The sequence below is a fragment of the Lepidochelys olivacea genome, assembly GCF_965140295.1.
Source record: "Lepidochelys olivacea isolate rLepOli2 genome assembly, chromosome: 6".
Taxonomy (NCBI): Eukaryota; Metazoa; Chordata; order Testudines; family Cheloniidae; genus Lepidochelys; species Lepidochelys olivacea.
Genome location: NC_140416.1, coordinates 112,606,398 through 112,630,643, shown reverse-complemented (window position 1 = coordinate 112,630,643; position 24,246 = coordinate 112,606,398). Strand labels below are relative to the sequence as shown.

General features: G+C 40.5%; 1 protein-coding gene across 2 annotated transcripts in view; it reads left to right on the top strand.

Moving 5' to 3' along the window:
• Window positions 1-24,246, top strand: part of JAG2 (jagged canonical Notch ligand 2) — a 96,468-nt gene that overhangs the window by 19,651 nt on the left and 52,571 nt on the right. For both annotated transcript variants that reach the window (XM_084631346.1, XM_084631345.1), the window contains exon 3: window positions 22,828-22,882. In XM_084631346.1, the coding sequence (XP_084487472.1) occupies window positions 22,828-22,882 (55 nt within the window). The remainder of the gene's footprint in view (window positions 1-22,827; window positions 22,883-24,246) is intronic.

The following is a 24,246-nucleotide window of genomic DNA, read 5'->3' as shown; positions in this document are numbered from 1 at the left end:
TTAGTATACACAGTTGCAATACAAAATACAATGCATGCAGATGTTCTCTGTTTAGACCAGTAATTAAAGTACATTATTACATGGCTAGTTTAATTCCCTCTTGACTTGAAGTTGAAATTATAATGATGCAGAGCTTGAAACATGCAGAGGACCTGATAATATCCATGCCACATGGAGCATGGGGGGAGGGAAAGAACAGTATTAATTACTAGTTCAGCTTTGAATTCTAAATATCAGTATAAAATGTAAACCATTAATGGCTCTTCATGGTCATTACATACACTTTTGAAAGAGACAATTTAGCTTCATTTTCACCAGCATTAGAAGAGAATGCAGGAGGTATGTTTCCCTATAACAGCTATGGTCATGGAGAACATACAAATCAAAACTTAGTAGCTTTTGAGAATCAAAACTTAATAGCTTTTGAGAAGTGAATAGATGACCCTGCATGTCCAAAACAACTCAAAAGGATGATAGTAAGGTTGGAAGTTTTTTGAATATTCAAATATTTGAGTATGAATGGTGTTGACAGCACTTCACACAAGACTGCGTTGCAGACCGTTCACACTTGTTTTGTATTCCAAGTTTTCTAACTTCATAGATGCTTCATTGTATATTTCTGCTATTGGAGCACTCCATGTGAATTCCTGGAAATGGCTTGAAGGTCACTTCAATCAGCTGGCATGGAGAGCACTAAATCTTAAATAATTGTGTAGCCATGAAAGCATCTGGGATGGAAGTAAAGAAGGAAATTGCTCTAGGCTGTTATGACCACGCAAAGAGCATGTCTATTGTCTTCATCCATCATGTCTCTCCTCTGAAGACAATATCCTCCTCAGAAAACTAGTGGAAGGAGAAATCTTTGCGCTGTGTCTGAAACCAAAGTTCAAAGCGGTTAAAAAGCTATTCGCATAACAATTTTAAAAGCACTTTCTGTTGAAGTAGTGACTTTGATTTCTTAAATTAACTTTACAACGATTAACTATATATAAAAAGATTGCTTCTACTTTGAATAGTAAGGGGGGACATACAGATGAACTTTCTGTGACAACTTAAAAAAAAATGAGAAATTTCTGTGTGCACGCACGTGTGCTCTCCTCTCACCACTTCAGAAGTATTTATTGTGACACTGTCAGACCAGATGGCTACAGGAGAGTAATAGAAGGCAGATATATTAGCCCCAGGTTAAGTAGGTCCCTTTTCCCTGGGTAAGGTAACAGGGAAGGTTCCAGAACAATCAGGAATCTTCTGGAGACAATTAAGACAGACAGGCTGATTGGCTGCAGGTGTTCTAATCAAGAAGCTGCTAGAATCAATTAAGGCAAGCTAATCCAGGCCCCTGGGTTTAAAAAGGAGCTCACTTCAGTTTGTGGTGCGTGTGTAAGGAGCTGGGAGCAAGAAGCGCTAGGAGCTGAGGGTGAGAAGGCTTACTGTTGGAGGACTGAGGAGTACAAGCATTACCAGGCACCAAGAGGAAGGTCCTATGGTGAGGATAAAGAAGGTGTTGGGAGGAGGCCATGGGGAAGTAGCCCAGGGAGTTGTAGCTGTTGCACGGCTGTTCAGAAGGCACTGTAGACAGCTGCATTCCACAGGGCCCTGGACTGGAACCCGGAGTAGAGGACGGGCCCAGGTTCCCCCCCAAACCTCCCAACTCCTGATCAGACACAGGAGGAGTTGACCTGGACTATGGGTTCATGAAAATGGCCAAACCGTGAATCTCTGAGGCGAGCAAATCCGCCAATAAGCGCAAGACCCACCAAGGTAGAGGAGGAACTTCGTCACATTATGAAGAGTGACATTGAGGGAGGATTTATGAGATTCACTCACTTGGGAATCTGGTAAAATAGAAAAAATTGGATTCATGTGACTTAAGTCTGTTGATGACCTTGAATCCCAGCTCAAAGTACAAATTTTTATTTGGAAATATAAGTTAAGTTTGAGGGAATGGGGATGTTGCCTGGTAGTAGTCCTACATACAACAGCTACTAAAATAATGTTTGCAATTCATGGGACCATCAGTTTTGTTTTCAGCAACTTAGTGACATTTCTAATATTAGTCAGCAGCCTGGGGTGTAAAAAGAAATCTTAGTTGAATTGACTTATACCCTTGTTTTTGTTTATAATAAAAAAGCTATAGTTTGAGACTCCCAGATGACTTAAGTCAGTTATTTACTGTGTTGCCAAAACATTAAGGATTCAAAACTGTTATCAAAGATTATAGTTAAGGATATTATACAGAAACATGACTACTTCACTATTCTCTCATACCAGTTCAAGTGGCTTTGCTTCATTAGCTAACTGAAGGAAGGTGGGGGGGGGGGGGGGCTCTAGCGTTGCTTTCCCAAACAGATATTTGCTTGCTGCATTAGCTCTGTTTCCTGTTCTGGCTCCAGCAAGTGGAAGTAATTCTCATGCTGTCTCCTTGCTTTGTTTTGGAAGCTGATAAGTGTTAGGCCTGGGAAATAAGGCTACATTTCAGTTTGTATCTTACTTTGCTTGAGTAGCCTCTCCTTCCTGACATCACAGCGCTTGTGGAAAAATCTGTGTGTGAACAGTGTGTCCAATTTCTCTGACATCTGGAAGAAATGGCACTGCAGGAGAGGCTCTTGCTCCTCTTTTATAAGAGGCGCTGTTACTCCTGATGCATGCAGCCTACTAGGGAGCGCTAGTCCTGCATAGCAGACCTCTGGAGGCATGCTCATGTCTCAGACAGAGTCAGTCAAACATTGCCCGTAAGGCTGAGGACATGCAAAATCTGATGGGATCCTGCTCTCCTCTGTGGAAGAAGTGATGGCATTACTAGATATGAATATTGAGTTCCCGGAAATTTCTCCAGCTTCTAAAAAGGACTCCTAAGAAGACTGTTCCTCATAGTACCTGTGTATTAATCAAAACCTCTCCCAGCATAGTAGTGCTTATGGCTTTACTGAATAATGACACCTTGGAATTTAGTACAGAAATGTTAATTCAGTCGTTTAACTATAAAACCTGCGGTTAGGCCTCCGTGCAGTCTTGGATCCAGAAAGCCTCTATTCTCCTCCCCCCCCCTCCCCCCCCCCCCCCCCGATCTAATGGGGTTTGACTTAAGTCTTGACTCATAATTATTCCCTCCCTGTCTCCAAATTCTGAAGCTGTACTCTGACCCGGCCCTGTTTGACAGCTGATGCCAGGTGCACCCTCCTGGGGCTATTCTATATTCGCATGATATTTTGATCTTTTAAAAAAAGAAAAACCTACAACAATATAAAATCAATGTGGCATGTACTGAATGAAATAAAAACTGGCTAACTGATCTCAAAATGTAACTGTAAATAGTCAGTAACTGGTGTTTCGAACAGGGTCTCACAGGGTTCAGTTGTTTTTGATTTTTTTTCTCAGTGACCTGGAAAATAAACCATAAAATCATTGTTGAAAGAGTTTGCAGTTGACCCAAGAAACTGGGAAGTGGTAAATAATGAAGAGGACAGGTCACTGATACAGAACAGAGAAGAGCCATGAGATCATAGAATCATAGGACTGGAAGGGACCAGGAGAGGTCTTTATAGTCCAGTTCCCTGTATTCAAGGCAGGACTAAATATTATCTAGACCATCCCCGACAGGTGTTTGTCTAACCTGCTCTTTAAAATCTCCAATGACTGAGATTCCACAACCTCCCAAGGCAATTTATTCCAGTGCTTAACCACCCTGACAGGAAATTTTTCCTAATGTCCAACCTAAACCTTGCTGCAATTTAAGCCCATTACTTCTTGTCCTATCGTCAAGTTAAGGAGAACAATTTTTCTCCCTCATAAGTTTTCAAGTACATAAAAGATTATGTCCCCCTTCAATTGTCTCTTCGTCAGACTAAACCAATCCAATTTTTTTCAATCTTCCTTCATAGGGTCATGTGTTCTAGATCTTTAATCATTTTTATTGAAGTGTGATTTGAATGATTTGGAGCATGGGAAAACGTCCTTATAGTGATAAGTTAAGTAGCCTTATGGAGATGACTCTAACAAAGACAAGGTTAAGCAGTGGCTTGATCACTATGTAGGTGCCTACATGTGGGAACAGAAATGAGATAGCAGGCTCTTTAGTCTAACAGGTAGCAATTCAGGCTATCTAATGGCCCCTTCCAGGAATTCAGGTAATCAGTCCTTTTCGTTCTGGAAGAGACTGGATAGAAAAATATTCCCTGGTTGAAGTATCTTGGTCTGATTCTAGGCACTTGTTAAAGTGTCTGGAGACTTCATATTTATGGATGACAACACTTCAGTCTGTGACCTGAAGTGGTTCATTAGGGGAATTCTCTGCCATCAACCTCTGGGATGCCTACATGCCGTTTCTAATTTAGCTTCAAGGTACTATCAAGTCTGTGTCTGTTGCTGGAATTTCCAGATTGTCACAGTGCCTCATGACTTCAGGTGATGAGTTCCTTGCCAGCCATACTAAATTGTTCTACATAAGAACAGCCATAGTGGGTCAGACAAAAGGTCCATCTATCCCCAATATCCTGTCCTCTGACAGTAGCCAATGCCAGGCTCTTCAGAGGGTATGAACAGAACAGGTAATCATCAAGTGATCCATCCCCGGTTGCCAATTCCCAGCTTCTGGCAAACACAGGTTGGGGACATGATCCTGCCCATCCTGGCTAATAGCCATTGATGGACCTTTCCTCCATGAATATATCTAGGTCTTTTGAACCCTGTTCCTTGGCCTTCACAACATCCTCTGTCAAAAAGTTCCACAGGCTGACTGTGTTGTGTGAAGAAATACTTTTTTGTTTGTTTTTAACCTGCTGCCTATTAATTTCATTTGGTGACCCCTAGCTCTTGTGTAATGAGAGGGAGTAAATAACACTTCTTTATTTACTTTCTCCACATCAGTCATGATTTCATAGACCTCTATCATATCCCCCCGAGTCATCTCTTTTCCAAGCTGAAAAGTCCCAGTCTTATTATTCTCTCCTCATATGGAAGCCATTCCATACCCCTAATTTTGTTGCCCTTTTCTGAACCTTTTCAATTTCCAATATATCTTTTTTTGAGATGGTGCAACCCCATCTGCATTCCATGGTACGCCCACATCTTGAATATTGATTTATATAGAGGCAATATATTTTCTGTCTTATCTATCCCTGTCTTAATGAGTCCCAACATTGTTAGGTTTTTTTGGCAGGGGGTTGCCACTGCACATTGAGTGGATGGTTTCAGAGAAGTATCCACAATGACTCGAAGATCTTTGAGTGGTAACAGCTAATTTAGACCCCCATCATTTTATGTGTAATTTGGATTGTTTTCCAGTGTGCAAATTTTGCCACCTCACTGATTACCCCTTTTTCCAGATCATTTATGAATATGTTGAACAGTACTGCTCCCTGTACAGACCTGGCAGACACCACTGTTTACCTCTCTCCATTCTGAAAACTGATAATTTATTCCTGCCCTTCGTTTCCTATCTTTTAACCAGTTACTGATCCATGAGCGATCTTCCCTCTTATCCCATGACAGCTTACTTTGCATAGGAGCCTTTTGGTGAGGGACCCTGTCAAAGGCTTTCTGAAAATCTAAGTACACTACATCCACTGGATCTCCCTTGTCCACATGCTTGTTGACCCCCACTCAAAGAATTCTAGTAGATTGGTGAGGCATGATTTCCCTTTACAAAAGCCATGTTCTCTTCCCCAACAAATCATGGTTAATCATCTACATATGAAACTTCCATTTCCTCTTTACTTTCCTCTACATATAGTAAAGGAGCCTCAAATTAATAGTCTAAACACTCTGGGCCTTATTTAGAGTGTGTGTACTTAGTAACTGTACCATATCAGGTTTCAGAGTAGCAGCCGTGTTAGTCTATATCTGCAAAAAGAAAAGGAGTACTTGTGGCACCTTAGAGACTAACCAATTTATTTGAGCATAAGCTTTCGTGAGCTACAGCTTACATCTGATGAAGTGAGCTGTAGCCCACGAAAGCTTATGCTCAAATAAATTGGTTAGTCTCTAAGGTGCCACAAGTACTCCTTTTCTTTGTACCATATCAGTCCCACAATATTTTTTTTTTTTTAGTATTTACAAAGTCTGTTTTTTCAACTTCTATTGTGATGTACTTAGTAGTAGCAAAGCCAGCACCATCTTTTGCAGAGTCATTTTTACAGGTAACTACCATTTAGTGGACTCCTGTACATATGCAGTGGACTCTGGTTTCATATGGTGGCTTTTACTAACTTTAATGGTGAGAACACGTGTATATAACCTTACAGAAATCACTGAAGTATCAAACTGTTTTGTGACTTTGTTCTGTGTCATAATTACCACTATCTTTGAGAATTTGCTGAGGGTGGGGGTGAGGTGGAGAATCTTTTAGTATCTCAGACTGAAAGTTCCCTTCCTTGAAAGCCATAAATACAATTCTACAACTCAGAATTTTCAAAACTGTAGTTATTTAAGGATTTGACTAGTTTAGTGTGGAATAAACTACTAGTATACTGCAAATGTGATCTAGGTATTGTACTATAAAACAAACAACAAAAAAGATGAAAGAAACCTTGCTTTGCATTCTTCTGATCACCCAACTTTGTTTCACCTGCCAAACGTTTCTCCGCTAGCTAGGAGAGAAGGCATAGTTTCCTGAGGGCTTTTGTTTGTCTGTTATGGTTGCTGAAGACGTTCTGTCTCTTTGGTTAGGTAAGGAGGAAAGCAAATCTCTGACACCACCTGATCAACCATGGAATTTGTAGTTAGTTTGTAAACACTACTTGCTTTACCACAATGCTGGCGTTAGCGGAATGTAATATGTAGTTTGTTCATGGAACTAGATGCTCAAACTTTGAGGCAAGCATTTGTTTTGACAGGCAAATACTCTTAATCTGAAGAGGAGGAAAGTACTTACAGAATTTAGAAGTGGAGACATGCCTAAAGTAATACAGGATTACGTGAGGTATTCTCACCCAACCTAGAAATGTAATTAAACATATAAACTTGAGTTTTGTATGATTGTGGCTAAATTGAAACTATCTTATATTGAATGACAAATGTAAAATTGACTGTTAAAGTGGGAGTACAATGATTGCACACACAGCTGTCAGAATTGCTGTAGAAAAGTCATGGGAAGGATTAACTTTGTGTAAGTCAGGCTAGAAAAGTTTTAAATAGACTGTAACCTCTTCATTCTCTGGCCCATATAATCAGAACCCTGTTAAACTTTTTATTTATGAGCTACTTTACACAAGTGTTTGTCTACTTAAATGATTGATCAAGTACATGACTGAAGGCTCTAAGATCATTCCATGTTGCCACTATGAGGCTAGTCCATAGAGTTCATGATAAACTAAAGAATTGCCTTTGTTGGACAGATTGGGACTCTGAGTACACAGGAAGACTTTTCCAGCTAGTGTCATAATAGACATCACCAGCCTAACAGAAAGGAAAAGAGTCAGAAGGTGACAGCTTGGACTGTACTATGAATGTTTGTGTCAGTTCTATACCATATCTCTATATCAGACAGCCTCTGTGGAAGAAAGTATCACAGAGATCCTCATATCTGGATAACTGAGAACATCTGGGATTGTCTAGCTTAGTCAAAGTCTAGGGAGAGTATACAATTAAAGATGGACTTCCAAACACTGATGTCTAAATTGTAGTGGCTAGGGTTGTGACTGCCTAGAATCAAGAGTCCACATACTTGGAACTTGGTCTGTTCAAGAACAGTAGTTGTATGTAAACATGCTGGAGATTATGGCCTAGAGACCTAGTATTCTTCTCTCTATCTTCCCACCCCTCCCTCAGGAGTGCACTCTGTCCCATGTGACCTTTTCATTGCCACGTACTTGGCAGGAAAGGAGAATACTTAATGATGTAATGAGTCTCCTTGGTAGATCTTTGAGTGGTCTCTGGATTAGGGAGTGACAGATCAGACCTTCCTCTAGGGAGGTGTTGGGAAGGGATCTCTTTGCCATTGGATGAAACAAGAAGCTAATGTCTGTCTTCTCATGGCTCAGATAAAGAACTGCATTAGCAAGGGAACATGTTCTTCAGTCACTGGAGAAGGAGGCTGCTATATGCTTTTGCACCAATTGCTCTGGCAGCAAAGGTACTGGCAAAACTCAGTAGAGACAAAATTTGATCCTAATATCCCTGTAGTGGTGCAGACAAGTGTGGTTGCATTGCTGTTTGCAACAGAGTTCACAAAGTGTCCATCAGGCTGTGATTTGGGCCTTGGATCCCTCAAAACTGAGGCACCTTACTTCATCCCCGCCCCAGAATCTTCGTTGATAGCTTGTAAAAGAGTGTATAGATGAAGGAAATTGTATTTCAGAGCAGGTGAGTAATGTCCTTCTGGTGGGTGCCAGAGGGGGAACAATTGCCAGTGGAAAAAGCTTGCAGACCAACGTGGAGTCCTCTGTTCACCCTATGCAAAAACTGAGCGATTGAGTACTTTAATTGTTGAGCCGAACTTTAAAGATCTGCTCTCTCCAGATATTTTGGCCTATCATGAACTTACTAAAAGTAGATTAGATTAGTGTCTCTGTGGCTTAAAATAAAATAAAATTTAAAAAAAAAATCCCTGTCCCATAAGAGATTGAGGTCCTAACAAGGTGGCTAAAAATGCCTTTCCTTTCCCCCTGCTCCTTGAAAGTCACTAGAACAGTATGTCTTCCTGATCACTGATTGACTTGTATAGTGAGTCTCAGGCTCTAGTTGCTGAACCATTGCCATTAAATATCAGACTTCCAATAATGCAGTGCTATGGATTTGGCACCTTGGAGGGAAATCTAGAATACTGTTCTCCATCTTTAATGAGTCTATTTGTCTGACTGTGTTCTTCCAACAAATGTATGCCCATTGCTGTGCACTTGATGTTAAAAGGTCCTTTTGGGGTGCTACTTGGAATGGACTAAAGCACTTCAGTTCCTTGTTTGTGTGTATGTGGTTTTTTTTAAAATACCCATTTAACAGCATTGTCCAACAAAATGCTATGTCTGTGTAGATGTCAGATAGCATTTCACATTGTTACCTCTGTCTTAAAGTTACATATGCTAGCCCATCATTTTGGCATCTGAGCACCTTCCACGTACAATTAATACCAGCAGTGAAGTCTGTGGTGGATTTCATGGAGCCTCTGGATCGTCTCTTTTGGAGTAAAAATTCTGCTTGGGTTTTTTTGTTTGCTTGTTTCAAGATTTTATTTGGGTAGATGGGTATGTCTGTGTCATTCTTCTTAGGGTCGAAAGGCTTATTTGGGGAGGAAGATTTTATTTATTTAATTTTGCAACACTTTTCTTAGATGGATGAATCCAGAGTCTGAAAAACTTGCTCTGGAACTTAGGTCCATGGCCAGATCCTTTTGGCTGGGTTTTGTTTGTTTTTGTATCTGAAAGAGGCAGGTAACTGTCTTTGTAGTTCCGACCTAGTTTGAAAATAGGTCTTAACAAAGCTGGTTTAAAATTGAGGCAAGGCTGCTACCATTATCTGTTACAGATGTCTGTAAAATAGCTATTTGTTCCCCTCTCAATACACAGTTTAATTGCTTGGCTTTGGCTTCCAAAAAGGAATCTCTATTTGGGACTCCCCAGGCCTGGAACTTTTTCCCAAGGTAAGGGGGATGATGGTGATTAGGATGTTCCTTTTCTTCAGCTGGCCAATTCTTGCACATAGGGTTTGTTACAATTTTAACTTCGCATCTAGAACATCTGTAAAGTTTCTTGCTCTCCAGGAGCGAGAATACAAAAAATATTTGTTTGTCCGTATAAGTGAAGGAAAATGTTATTTAACTTCAGTTTCTTTGAAGAGATCACTGCAGGATTCTCTAGCCTCAATTCTGGCACCCTTTTTGTTTTGGGGGAGGGGGGAGATCTGATTCTCGCACTTTGTTTTTCCTTGGGTGCATCTTATCAAGATTTTGAACTAGCTGTTCTTTGCCTACCATGCAGTTGAGTGAACTAACTGGATTATTGTGGAGAGCAGCATCTGTACCCAATCCCCTTGCTATCAGACAATGAGTAGGAGCCTGGATTGTGTTCTGTCTCACTAACCTAAAGGGTTCTCTTAAGATGTCTTTCCCCTCCCATGCCATTCTTAAGAGCTGGGAGATTCAGCCATACTGCACTGGATTAATAGGTCCAGCTGGACAGGAAGCAATGGTGAGAGGTTCTTTCTATTAGTTCACTGACCCTTGGTAACTATCGAGTCAGAATAATACTGCTCTGTGAAGTGCAAGAGGTCTGAAGTGAGACCACCAAAATGACAGAATTGAGTTAGTCTCTAAGGTGCCACAAGTACGCCTTTTCTTTCTACAACATAAAAGCATCTTCCTTTTTTTTTCCCACCCTTTCCCCGCTCTGAGGCATGCCAGGGATAAGTGATGTTACTCGATACTGGTGGGATCGTGCTTCACTGAAGACAGCAGACTGTGAAACTAGAGTAGACAATGCATACAGAAAAGTGCTGATTTAACCATGGAACAGAAAATATACACTTGGTAACAGTTGGATGTAGAGAGGTTCACTGGCCAATCTTTTCCATTTTATAATGCAGTCCTTGCTTCTTCCAACCTTCTGTCCCTATTAAAATATTGATTAAACTGTTTTAGTGACAGAATCCCAAATGTAGTTGAAATACCCTTAATTAAGGGTAAGTCCCTTTTAATATACAGTGGCTTGTTATGGAATCTGAAACGGGAAACAATGCATCTAGCGTCACTTCCAGCTAAGAGACTTAAAATTTGCAGTTGTACAAAATTATTTATTTTGAACGTGAGGGGAGAGGGTACAAATTAGCTAACAACAATTTGAGGTTAAACCACAGCCTAATCTGTGGTGTGTACTTCAGCAGGCTAAGTGTGATTGAGATGAATCTTTCTTGATCTGTTAATGTCCTTGAAATTAGGATTTGATTCATTGTGTGGTGTTTGCTTTTTGAGAATATATATCATAAGTGTTAAAGGTTTAACCCATGAAAAGACCTTGCCAAACAAAACTAACTTTATTTTTGGGTCTGTTTAATGAAAATCATTCAGCAAGTGGCTTTGGTCAACATGAAGCCTTAAAATCATCCCAAAGATACTGATTCAGTTTTATTTAATAAGTCTTTAAATGCATCTCTTCAGAAAGCTGAACAAGTAGTCTAGTTCACAGAGAGTAGTATTTCTTGGAGGAAAATAGAAACTGAACGTTTGCATAACCGGTAGCCTTTGACACATACTTAGTTGCTTCATTCACGTGAACACTTGATTGGGTTTAATCACTTTCTTCTTGAAAGAAACTTGCACATCAAAGTCAATAAAAATGAGACTTGACTTACAGTGCTATCAGCTGTTCATACAGTCTTCATATGTCAGTAACTCACAGTAGGTGTTGATTAAGGGGGTGGGGGGGGGAATTGTCCTCTAGTGTAACATTTGCTACCACGATGATGAACAGTAAATGCTATCTGATATCAAACAGCTTCCATTAATTGCTTCATATAACGTACAAGTTGATATTTTATCAGTTTTTAACTTGCGTACTTCATGTGCAGTAGTTTTGACTTTTTCAAAGTAGTTTCACTGGACGTATTGCTTCTGAGAGGTTTTTATAGTTGCTTATTTAGTAAAATATTTTAGAAAACCATAGGTGACTAAGTCTCTATGCAAGAACAATGATGGGTTGCATTAATAGGGAAATCTTGTCTAGACTAGTAGCCTATATTCTAATTTAAATATACTTAAAACTAACACTAAATCTCTTGATTTAGTTCTGACTTTTTGGAGCTAAGCTTCTGGCTAACTCTTAAAGCACCATATTTAAAAAAAAAAAAAAATTCAGTGTTCTTACTGGCTTCCATAAATCTTCCCCAAATTGTTGCCTTTAGGAATACAGAACACTGTTTGATATAAAACACCTTGTATTGGAGAATAATCTTTTCTTGCATGTGACAGAAGATAAGGCCTTCTAGGTAACTATTATTTCTAACAGACGAGCATGAGCTTTGGTACATTTGACCAATCTTACATTTATAAAATGTGATCTTTCAGTACTATTATAATCAAAATTGTACTCTGTAAGACTTTTTAATAAAACTATCTAGTATTGGTACATATCTGTCCCTATTGTGAGCAGGCAATGAATGTTAAATTATTGATCTTATGATAAGGTCAGTATACACAATATTGATATATATATATATATATATATATATATAACGTCATTAATGCAGTCACATGACTACTGAATAACTTTTGATAGTTGGGCTATAATCTTAGGTGCCTCAAGATGCATCTTATATCCTTCAAAGAGGTAATTGGAGGGTCTAGTAGCGCTATGTATGTCAGATGGATATCTGCTATTACCTTAACTGGGGCTGCAAAAAGGCTAATACAGTCTTTTATTTCATAGAACAGACCCATTATCAGCTTGAAAAGAGTGGGGTTTTTTTGTTTTGCAGATGTTGAAACTGTAATAGTTGTACTTGCACTAAATGGAGGACTAAGTTATGGAGTTGTCTCTTGTTTTAGTGTTAACTGTATCCAAGATGAGACCTCTTCCCACCACAAAAATTAATTCCTTTCTTTAAACATATCGCATATATGGAATTGAGGATAGAGTTAGAAGCTGAGATGGCCATGCATATTGGTATATTTTTCTAGAGAGGTAGAAGAGTAAACTCTGAATTGGAGCATACCTCAATTTGGTAGAGGCTCTGATACCATACTCATAACTCAACTGCTGAATAAAATAATGATTATGCAAAAGCACTCATGCTCTTTTCCACAGCCAAGTAGAAATCAGGAAATTTCATAATAGAGAACTTCCCTAACTGAGAACATCCCTTTAGTATAATGAAAGAACTATTGAAAGAAAACTACTGATGGACAAGTGTAGGGTTGATAGCATTTTTAATATGAAACTTCTTGGCAATGCCTTTAATTTCATATACTCACATAGGTACAGTGGTAGTTAAAAAATCTACATTCATAATCCAAATATCTACTTCTGCCTAATACAAAATATGAAAGACTAGGTGAGAGTGTGGGATACCAGCAAGTTTCAGAATTTAATGGTATGAGTCCTTTCTTCGTCACTCTTCTGGCCCATTTATGTCTTACATTTTGAGATGTAGCTTTTAAACATTTTGAGGTGTTGGGGCAGGGAGAAAGTACTTTTAATGTAGTTCCTCAGTTTTACAAGACTGTCTTGCGCCTTTTAGTAGTCTCTAAATTATTAATTAAAACAAATATATAAGAATGTTAAATTTGAGTCCAAAACTTAAGCTGCACATGTGTGATCATGCAATTTGTGACTGTCAAATCAAACCATACAATTTTTCTGCACCTTATATGCGTAACATCTTGTAATTTCATTCTTGTATACTTTTAATTTCCTCTTCCATATTGGTGTGGCATATCTTATTTTAGGATTTTGGGCACCTCTGTGTTGTAAATTTTCTCTTTAGCCAACATGCAGCCTTTCCTTGGTGCAATTCAGGGAATGAGGCAGATTGCCTAAGCTGAGTTTGGTGACCTGTGTATGCCAGGAAATTTCTGTTGCTCCAAATATTGTAAATACAGTGTCATATATACAGTACAAGAAGCTGCAAGTTGATACAAGGTTGTTGAAAAATCCATGTTTTGTATTACTTTAGTAATAGTATACTACTGTGTAAGTATAGACAGGAGGCACTGCACCTTCAGCTGTGGGATTCCCTATTACACACAATTTAAAGTACACCTCATAACCCTGTTCACACTTTTGGACTCCTATGAAGTCCTTCTCTCAGCACATATATGCACCTCTGTTACACTACAGTATGCAACTAAATTAGCCATGGACACATTCTCAGTAAAGTTCTCTTCAGCTGTACACTTGATATGCTTGGCAAAATAGCTTGGCAAAATAAACTGGACTGACTGTCTAATGACGCTCACTTCCGACAAACACCCTTTTTCCAAGTGTCATAACGTGGTAAATCAAAATGAAGATTTGCTTAAGGACTCTTGTTTTCAGTGAAGGTTAATACCATGCTAAATTTTAGTTTTGAACCTTCAGCCACTGCTGTAAAAAAAAAAAAAAACTTTTAAAAAAAAAGTTGGATATGTCTCTTGCCTTTATTTAATTAAAAAAAGGAGGCGGGGCGCTAAAAGTGTGTATGATCCTCCTTAAAAGCTGAAATGCTTTTATGCCTTTATGAAAAACGTTCTCTTTTTGGAGAGAGTTTCAAACTGAAAAACATAATTGAACTGAAACGGAGGGTAGAAATGGATTATACAGTCTTAATTAACAAGTGTGGTCACTGCTCTTCCAGAAGTATTCCAGTTTTGATCACCAGTATCACAGTATAAGCCTTGGTCCCATCTTGCAGACAGTTACGTGGGTGTCTGAAGCAAGTGAGTAGTTTCAGTGAAATCAATGGGACCACTCATGCTTAATTTTTTTTATTTTATTTTATTTTTTTTAAAGCTGCAACACAAGCATAGAGATTGGATTAGGGGACCTACTGTTTACATTTATTGGTGAATTGCATAGAGGATTGGACTCACTTTGAATCCCCTTCCTCTGTTATTTCAGAGGAATTTTAACCATCAGAGTGCAGACACTTCCCTGTCTCTTCAAACAGCTAATAGATACTATATTGCATCTGAAATACAAACCTAATTTGTGGCAGAATTGTTACCACTAAGTATCTGCCTTGCATGAGTTGGACTACTAATAATCATGAGACATGGGGGTTCCAATGGACTCGACAAAGCTATTAGAATCATAGAATATCAGGGTTGGAAGGGACCTCAGGAGGTCATCTAGTCCAACCCCCTGCTCAAAAGCAGGACCAATTCCCAATTAAATCATCCCAGCCAGGGCTTTGTCAAGCCTGACCTTAAAAACTTCTAAGGAAGGAGATTCTACCACCTCCCTAGGTAACGCATTCCAGTGTTTCACCACCCTCCTAGTGAAAAAGCTTTTCCTAATATCCAACCTAAACCTCCCCCACTGCAACTTGAAACCATTAGTCCTTGTCCTGTCCTCTTCTACCACTGAGAATAGTCTAGAACCATCCTCTCTGGAACCCCCTTTCAGGTAGTTGAAAGCAGCTATCAAATCCCCCCTCATTCTTCTCTTCTGCAGACTAAACAATCCCAGTTCCCTCAGCCTCTCCTCATAACTCATGTGTTCCAGACCCCTAATCATTTTTGTTGCCCTTCGCTGGACTCTTTCCAATTTATCCACATCCTTCTTGTAGTGTGGGGCCCAAAACTGGACACAGTACTCCAGATGAGGCCTCACCAATGTCGAATAGAGGGGGACGATCACGTCCCTCAATCTGCTCGCTATGCCCCTACTTATACATCCCAAAATGCCATTGGCCTTCTTGGCAACAAGGGCACACTGCTGACTCATATCCAGCTTCTCGTCCACTGTCACCCCTAGGTCCTTTTCCGCAGAACTGCTGCCTAGCCATTCGGTCCCTAGTCTGTAGCTGTGCATTGGGTTCTTCCGTCCTAAGTGCAGCACCCTGCACTTATCCTTATTGAACCTCATCAGATTTCTTTTGGCCCAATCCTCCAATTTGTCTAGGTCCTTCTGTATCCTATCCCTCCCCTCCAGCATATCTACCACTCCTCCCAGTTTAGTATCATCCGCAAATTTGCTGAGAGTGCAATCCACACCATCCTCCAGATCATTTATGAAGATATTGAACAAAACCGGCCCCAGGACCGAGCCTTGGGGCACTCCACTTGATACCGGCTGCCAACTAGACATGGAGCCATTGATCACTACCCGTTGAGCCCGACAATCTAGCCAGCTTTCTACCCACCTTATAGTGCATTCATCCAGCCCGTACTTCTTTAACTTGCTGACAAGAATACTGTGGGAGACCGTGTCAAAAGCTTTGCTAAAGTCAAGAAACAATACATCCACTGCTTTCCCTTCATCCACAGAACCAGTAATCTCATCATAGAAGGCGATTAGATTAGTCAGGCATGACTTGCCCTTGGTGAATCCATGCTGACTGTTCCTGATCACTTTCCTCTCATGTAAGTGCTTCAGGATTGATTCTTTGAGGACCTGCTCCATGATTTTTCCAGGGACTGAGGTGAGGCTGACTGGCCTGTAGTTCCCAGAATCCTCCTTCTTCCCTTTTTTAAAGATTGGCACTACATTAGCCTTTTTCCAGTCATCCGGGACTTTCCCCGTTCGCCACGAGTTTTCAAAGATAATGGCCAATGGCTCTGCAATCACAGCCGCCAATTCCTTCAGCACTCTCGGATGCAACTCGTCCGGCCCCATGGACTTGTGCACGTCCAGCTGTTCTAAATAGTCCCTAACCACCTCTTTCTCCACAGAGGGCTGGCCATCTATTCCCCATGTTGTGATGCCCAGCGCAGCAGTCTGGGAGCTGACCTTCTTAGTGAAGACAGAGGCAAAAAAAGCATTGAGTACATTAGCTTTTTCCACATCCTCTGTCACTAGGTTGCCTCCCTCATTCATTAAGGGGCCCACACTTTCCTTGGCTTTCTTCTTGTTGCCAACATACCTGAAGAAACCCTTCTTGTTACTCTTGACATCTCTGGCTAGCTGCAGCTCCAGGTGCGATTTGGCCCTCCTGATTTCATTCCTACATGCCCGAGCACTATTTTTGTACTCTTCCCTGGTCGTATGTCCAACCTTCCACTTCTTGTAAGCTTCTTTTTTATGTTTAAGATCCGCTAGGATTTCACTGTTAAGCCAGGCTGGTCGCCTGCCATATTTACTATTCTTTTGACACATCGGGATGGTTTGTCCCTGTAACCTCAACAGGGATTCCTTGAAATACAGCCAGCTCTCCTGGACTCCTTTCCCATTCATGTTAGTCCCCCAGGGGATCCTACCCATCCGTTCCCTGAGGGAGTCGAAGTCTGCTTTCCTGAAGTCCAGGGTCCGTATCCTGCTGCTTACCTTTCTTCCCTGTGTCAGGATCCTGAACTCAACCAACTCATGGTCACTGCCTCCCAGATTCCCATCCACTTTTGCTTCCCCCACTAATTCTTCCCGGTTTGTGAACAGCAGGTCAAGAAAAGCTCCCCCCGTAGTTGGCTCGTCTAGCACTTGCACCAGGAAATTGTCCCCTACGCTTTCCAAAAACTTCCTGGATTGTCTATGCACCGCTGTATTGCTCTCCCAGCAGATATCAGGATTATTAAAGTCACCCATGAGAACCAGGGCGTGTGATCTAGTAGCTTCTGCGAACTGCCGGAAGAAAGCCTCATCCCCCTGGTCTGGTGGTCTATAGCAGACTCCCACCACTACATCACTCTTGTTGCTCACACTTCTAAACCTAATCCAGAGACACTCAGGTTTTTCTGCAGTTTCGTACCGGAGCTCTGAGCAGTCGTACTGCTCCCTTACATACAGTGCTACTCCCCCACCTTTTCTGCCCTGCCTGTCCTTCCTGAACAGTTTATAACCATCCATGACAGTACTCCAGTCATGTGAGTTATCCCACCAAGTCTCTGTTGTTCCAATCACGTCATAATTCCTTGACATCACCAGGCCCTCCAGTTCTCCCTGCTTGTTTCCAAGGCTTTGTGCATTCGTATATAAGCACTTGAGATAACCTGTTGATCGCCCCTCATTCTCAGTATGAGGCAGGAGCCCTCCCCTCACAGACATTCCTGCCTGTGCTTCCTCCCGGTATCCCACTTTCCCACTTACCTCAGGGCTTTGGTCTCCTTCCCCCGGTGAACCTAGTTTAAAGCCCTCCTCACTAGGTTAGCCAGCCTGCTGGCAAAGATGCTCTTCCCTCTCTTCATAAGATGGAGCCCGTCTCTGCCTAGCACTCCTCCTTCATGGAACACCACCCCATGGTCAAAGAATCCAAAACCTTCTCTCCGACACCACCTGCGTAGCCATTCGTTGACTTCCACGATTCGACGCTCCCTACCCAGGCCTTTTCTTTCCACAGGGAGGATGGACGAGAAAATATTGCATACTCTCATTTTAAGAAATGTAGAAAAATCGCATATTGTTAGTTTGAGATGTGAAACTGGGGATGTTAGTGTATGCAGGTTAGTAATTAGTGGACAGTGATTCCTGGGCTGGGTCATGCTGAACACGTGTTTGAATTAAAGATTCAGAGAAGTTGTAGAATAACTAAACTGAACTTTACCTCAAACTTTCCTAGAATCTAGACTAAACTATAGCCATCCGAGTAGACTGCAGTTTAAAGAACTTTTTTGGACAGCAGAATATTTTTGAGCAGCATTCAAGATGGGTATGGACTTTGCAGAACCCTTTTGGTATTGGTGTAAACAGAGATCATTGTATATGCAGAAGGCACCTCTGTGTTACTGCACGTGCAAAAAGTGAGACAACCTGAAACCCTTAGTCTTGATGGTCTAAAAATCAGGCCCTAAAGCATGTAGCCCATTGTTTTAATACAATTAAAACAGGATGCAATGGCACACTAATGGTAGGAAGACTTTTAAGAGGTAAAATTACAGACTAGAAAGAACTCTGATCCTTTACATAAAAACGTAACATAAATTAATAAAAGCAGGAACCTAAGCAAAATTCTGAGTTGGGGTTTGGGGGAAGGAATAGATGTTACCAAGCAGGGCTGGATTTAGGGGCAGGCAATCGAGGTGACCACTGAGGGTGCTGGGCTTGGGGTGTTTTTGTTAGTGACAAAAGGGAAAATAGAATGTTTGCTTCAGGTATTCCGTACATGGATTCATTTTTCACTAGCCTCCTAGAATGTTCTGAACCTATGTAGAGTCTTGTGGAACCTTCCAGACTGAGAACTATGCTTTTGTTGAACCTCCTAGAACTAGGGTGGGCAAACTTTTTGGCCTGAGAGCCACATCGGGGTTGTACAACAGTATGGAGGGCCAGGTAGGGAAGGCTGTGCCTCCCCAAACAGCCTGGCCCCTGTCCATCCCCTCCCACTTTCTGCCTCCCTCAGAACCCCCGACCCATTCAAACCTTCCCAACCCCCCCGCTCCTTGAATCCCTGACTGCCTGCTCCCAGGACCCTCAGAACCCCCAACCCCCCTCAACCCCCTGCTCCTTGAATCCCTGATTGCCCGCTCTCAGGACCCCCTTCCCCCTCAAACCCCCTGACCCATCCAACCCCCCCCGCTCCTTGACCCCTCCGTTCCCCGTCCCCTAACCACTTCTCACCCCCCTCCCCTGAACGTCCACCGCATCCAACTGCTCCCTGTCCACGACTGCCCACGTGCCCCCCCCCCCCCCGGGACTCCCTGCCCCTTACCATGCCAGAGCCAGCCATGCCCCCAACAGGAGCAGCCGGGAGCTCAAGGGCCAGGCAGGACGGTCCGGTGGGCAAGATGTGGCCTGCGGGCCATAGTTTTTCCCCCCTCTGTCCTAGAATGTTGTCAGCCATGCCCTTGTGGAATGTATGGGGGCGGGGTGGTGCCAATTAGTGAACTATAAAAACAAAGTGAGAGCCCAGCTGCAATATTGTGAACCTTGTTTTATTTGTGTAATTGTGAAAGTGTACTTGTGTTTTTAAAACTTAAATATGTTCTTTATTAGTTGCTTACACTCTTCAATTGGGCATCAGAGATACCTGTCAAACTCCCGTCTATGCAACAGTATAAAAGCAATACTGTTACTTGTTAAGCATGGCAAAAGAAGTAATGTTTGACAGTCACTAGTGGTGAATGCAGCTTTTCAAAGCTCCGGCTCATTAAAACATATCTTTGATGGCTGAGAGATTGACAGCCTGCTATTTTATTCTTTTAAAATGCCATTGGCCAGTCTTTGGATCTCTCTGAGGCTATGCCTCAGTTCACAAGGGCAAAGATGAGAAAAGCGACGTTTTGAACTAAAGGATTAGGGTTAACGTTCTAAGGCTGTCACCTAGTGTAACACTATTTAATACTGGTCCACCCGATCTTGGTGCCCAGTTAAATTTCTTGATGTTAGTACATTTAAGTTATTCTTAAAATTAAATTTTTTCTATAATCTTAGAGGAAACCATTTTTATTTGCTTATATATGGCATGAATAAATACAGATCCTAGTGCGCAAATTTATCTTGCGTGAGAGAGATAAATCATACGTGCAAATTATGCATTTAAGTCGTGAAATGGGCCACAAATGTAATAAAAAATAAGGTATTCAAAAGTTTGACAAATGGAGGGAGGGCTCTGAAGATGCTTCTCACCTGTGGCGCAATTTGGTCTCGGGCCGGTATTTGAGCTCGCATTCAAAAGCAAGAGAGCAGTCGAGAAACTGTGTAATACATCCAAGATTACAATATCCTTACTAGAACAATGTTCAGTCAGAGGGCTGCCAGAGTGTATGCTGAGAATCTCTTAACCACTAGAATACAACTTTCATGGAATATTTGTATATCTGTGTTGTATGTAGTTTCTTTATACCCTAAATGAATAGTAGCTGTGTAAGAAATGTGTATTTAGGCAGCTCTTAAAACTTTGAGGAACAGTTGAAATAATCCCTTTTACCTCCACTTTAATAATAATAATAATTAATAATATTATTATAATAAAAAAGGGGGGGCCTCTTGGAAATGTGAAGGTTGTTGTGCTGTCAGGCTTTTTACAAGTAAAGAACTGTTTGTTTTTCCTAGCTATGCTCTTGCCAGCTGTCCTTTTCCAAAGCAATCTCTCAGTAAAGAGAAAAAAGAACAGGAGTACTTGTGGCACCTTAGAGACTAACAAATTTATTAGAGCATAAGCTTTCATGGGCTACAGCCCACTTCGTCGGATGCATAGAATGGAACATACAGAGAAGGTGGAAGTTGCCATGCAAACTGTAAGAGTCTAATCAATTAAGATGAGCTATTATCAGCAGGAGAAAAAAACTTTTGTAATGATAATCAAGATGGCCCATTTAGACAGTTCACAAGAAGGTGTGAGGATACTTAACATGGGGAAGTAGTTTCAGTATGTGTAATGACCCAGCCACTCCCAGTCTCTATTCAAACCCAAGTTAATGGTATCTATTTTGCATGTTCTAATAAATTTGTTAGTCTCTAAGGTGCTACAAGTACTCCTTTTCTTTTTGCGGATACAGACTAACACAGCTGCTATTCTGAAACCTGTTACTAAAGAGAAGATCCACTTCCCTGCCCAACACTTTTGCTGTCCCCTTGTTACCTCCTCCAGTCAGAAATTGGGCTAAATCTTTCCTGGTACTTTAGTAAATGAAAAGTAATTTTATACTAAAATTAATCAGTTGAAGAGCTGCAAAGTGCAGGAGTCTGCAGAATTCTAGAGAGAACCTTCAAACCATAACAAACTGCATTTTTAGCTGAAAGTGCATGAGGCACATTTATTCAGACATTGTAACAATTGTCCCCAATATTCACAACTCTCAGCATTTCTGTATCTTAAAAAATGAGGTCTAGAAGATGCATGTCTAAATAGGTCCTGCTGACTTTTTGTAGTATACCTACAGGAACCAAAACAATTGGTATTTTAAAAAAATACTCTATATTTATCTTCTAGGGGTGCTGCACAAGTTACGCTTTTAAAGCATGTAAACTCTGGAGTCTTAACAAGCTCTTTTGAGAGGGGCTAAGTGCTAAAGACCTATGGTAAAACACTGGTATACATCTGCTAATGTTAAGGTAGGGTATCCCTAGATAGCCTTCCTTGGTGCCTCCTTCCAAAAATAACCTATGTAAATTGACCCAGATTCCTTTTCCTAACAAGGGGCCTTCTATTTGAAAACTGAACTTGTCCAGGTCACTTCAACTCTGTAACTTGCTGTACTTAAGGAACGTTGCACATACTAAATTTTGTACAACTTAAGTGTGGTAAATGAGAACTTGAGACTTTTTTATGCGTCAAATTTAAGCATAAATTAGTATAAATATTGTATGTTTCCCATAAGAGTTGTGGGGTACTGTTGCACACTGGTTTTGTTTTAGTTAAATGTATATGAGCACTTCAGTTTGTTGTAAACAAGACCTGTAAGATAAACAGCTATTCTCAGTTGAAACTGAGATCTAGTAAATATTTAGACCTACAAATAGGACTGTAGCTTCCCCTCTGAATAAGTGCAGCACTTAAATGTGCTAGACCATTATGATCGGACTAATTGGATACTGTGGTGAAAACAATATTCAAGACTGTTGAAAGCTTTTAACTTTTTAAAGCTTTCTTCTTCCCTGCTGCTGCTTCCAAACTATAGCTACTTCATTCTAGATCACAAAACCTGGGAAGTATTGCTTTCACTTTTTTTTCTTTGAAAGGGAACATGTCCATCAAAGTACATTTCTCCTCCTCCTGCCCCCCCCCCCCTCAATATTTTGCTCTGTTTAATTCTGCTGAAGAGCTCAGCCTTTTCCAGGTGCATTCTTCATATATCCCCTTTTATGAGAAGATAATTCTAAATTTTCAGTAGGAATCAGTTTACATTATTGGATTTTTGGACATCTTCACATGGTGGCTTTCCTCTTTTTAATTTAGTTTTTAGCCTAAACACTTATTAGCTATTTCTTGTAGCTAGTAGCTTCAATACATGTGAAGTGAAGATTGGTTAAAATAGGACAGTAACTTATACAGTTGTGGTGTTCTGCCTAATTAGAACTAAAACTTACGTTAACAGAGGATCTCCATATGTGTTTTGTTTTGTTAGTGCTGTTTATATTTCTTAAACCAGCTCTGCTTCACAAACTAATGTTGCTAATGCAAGATTTTAAGTAGTACCTTTGAAGAATTTCATATTACTGCAAAAAAAAGTGAGATTTTTTTTGAGATTGCTTTGCTTTGAACCTTGGATCTGTCTTGGCAGTAACAAATGCTGTTTCCAAATCACTGTTCGTGGCTGGCTTTGTAAATGTGGGTGAGTGGGTTGGCTGGTTTTGTTGAACCCGTATCAAACTGGTGTTTGTTTCTTTTCAGAGATCATTCACATTAATAATAGAAGCTTGGGACTGGGATAACGAAACAAAAAATGGTGAGTATTTATGAAGAACTTCCATATTTCGCTCATCCAAAAGTGTATTTACACAGTGTACAGCAAAATTGTGTATGTTTGAAACTGGAATCTTGGATTTGGGAAACCTTTTCTGAATGCATGTGTCCTGGGATATTGCACTGAAAATTGGAAGTTTAACAGGGAAAAATATAGGTTAATAGTCACTAAAATTTCAAATGTGGCTCATTGTTAGAGGTAAATGAAACCTCTGAAAGCAGCATAATCAGGGGAAGACTCCAAAGTGTGCGCTTATGGAATAGCAGTTCTCTGTGATAAGTGGAAAACTCGTTAGAAGTCCGATGGAAGAAAAATATTACTCATATATTTTTTGTCAAGCTATTTGAGGGACTGGATGATGGCAAGTGAATATATTCCAGTCATTGGTTCCTGATGACCTGTAGTTTTCAATTGTGTTTCAAAGAAAAGCAAGTCTTGAATGCTCTTGTTGCTAGGGGAATTATGCCCACACTATTGAACACCCCCCCCCCACACACACACACTGTTCTTTGGTCTCTGCAACTCATACTTAACAAGTGTGGTTAGTTCCCAGTTTTCATGGGCATTAAACTAACCCCTATTTCTCTCTTCCTCATCCATCAAAAGAAAACATACTTAAATAGGATTGACCTCTGTAACTACTGTTCACCATATTTTTTTTTTTTTTGCCCTATAATTTCATTAGGTTTTTTTTTCTTAAACCAAAAAAAAAGTACTCAAGTGGCAATGTATTTACTAACTCTGGCTGGTGCAGACAACCTGGGCAGGGATGTCCGCTTGCTGTATCAGTACGGTAAAATTTAAAATGGACTGAGTAAACTGGTCACCATTTCTTTTCCCAATAGCCTAAAAGAATCTAATTTGAACACACTTCTTAGGAGAACATATAAATGTGATACCCCATTACTTTTTTCTTGATTAGTGGTGCTGGGTTTTGAATGTTTAGACTAGTTAGAGCTTCATGACTTCTATGATGGCTACTGTTAAAGTTGATTTACATTTAGAGGAAGGTAAAAGAGGTTGGAAGTCTCAAACTTTTTCAGACTAGCTCTAGCTTCCCACCCTCACTTTATCAGCCCATTTAACAGGACAAACATGATTATTCAAGTGAAAAATGTGTAACTGTCAAGACTTGACACTGTATTATAGATGGATGCTTTCCTAAATGAGACCTCAAGCATAGCTTCTAATGAAGCTTGGGTAATATGATGAAATTAAGATCTTAGCGTAAATACTCTAAGGCTTGATACAAACCTTTTTGCTCTAGTAACAGATTTTAAGAACTCTATGCTATATTATACAGCAAAACAAAAAAGCACTTCAGCTGCACTAAAGAATCTAGTTAC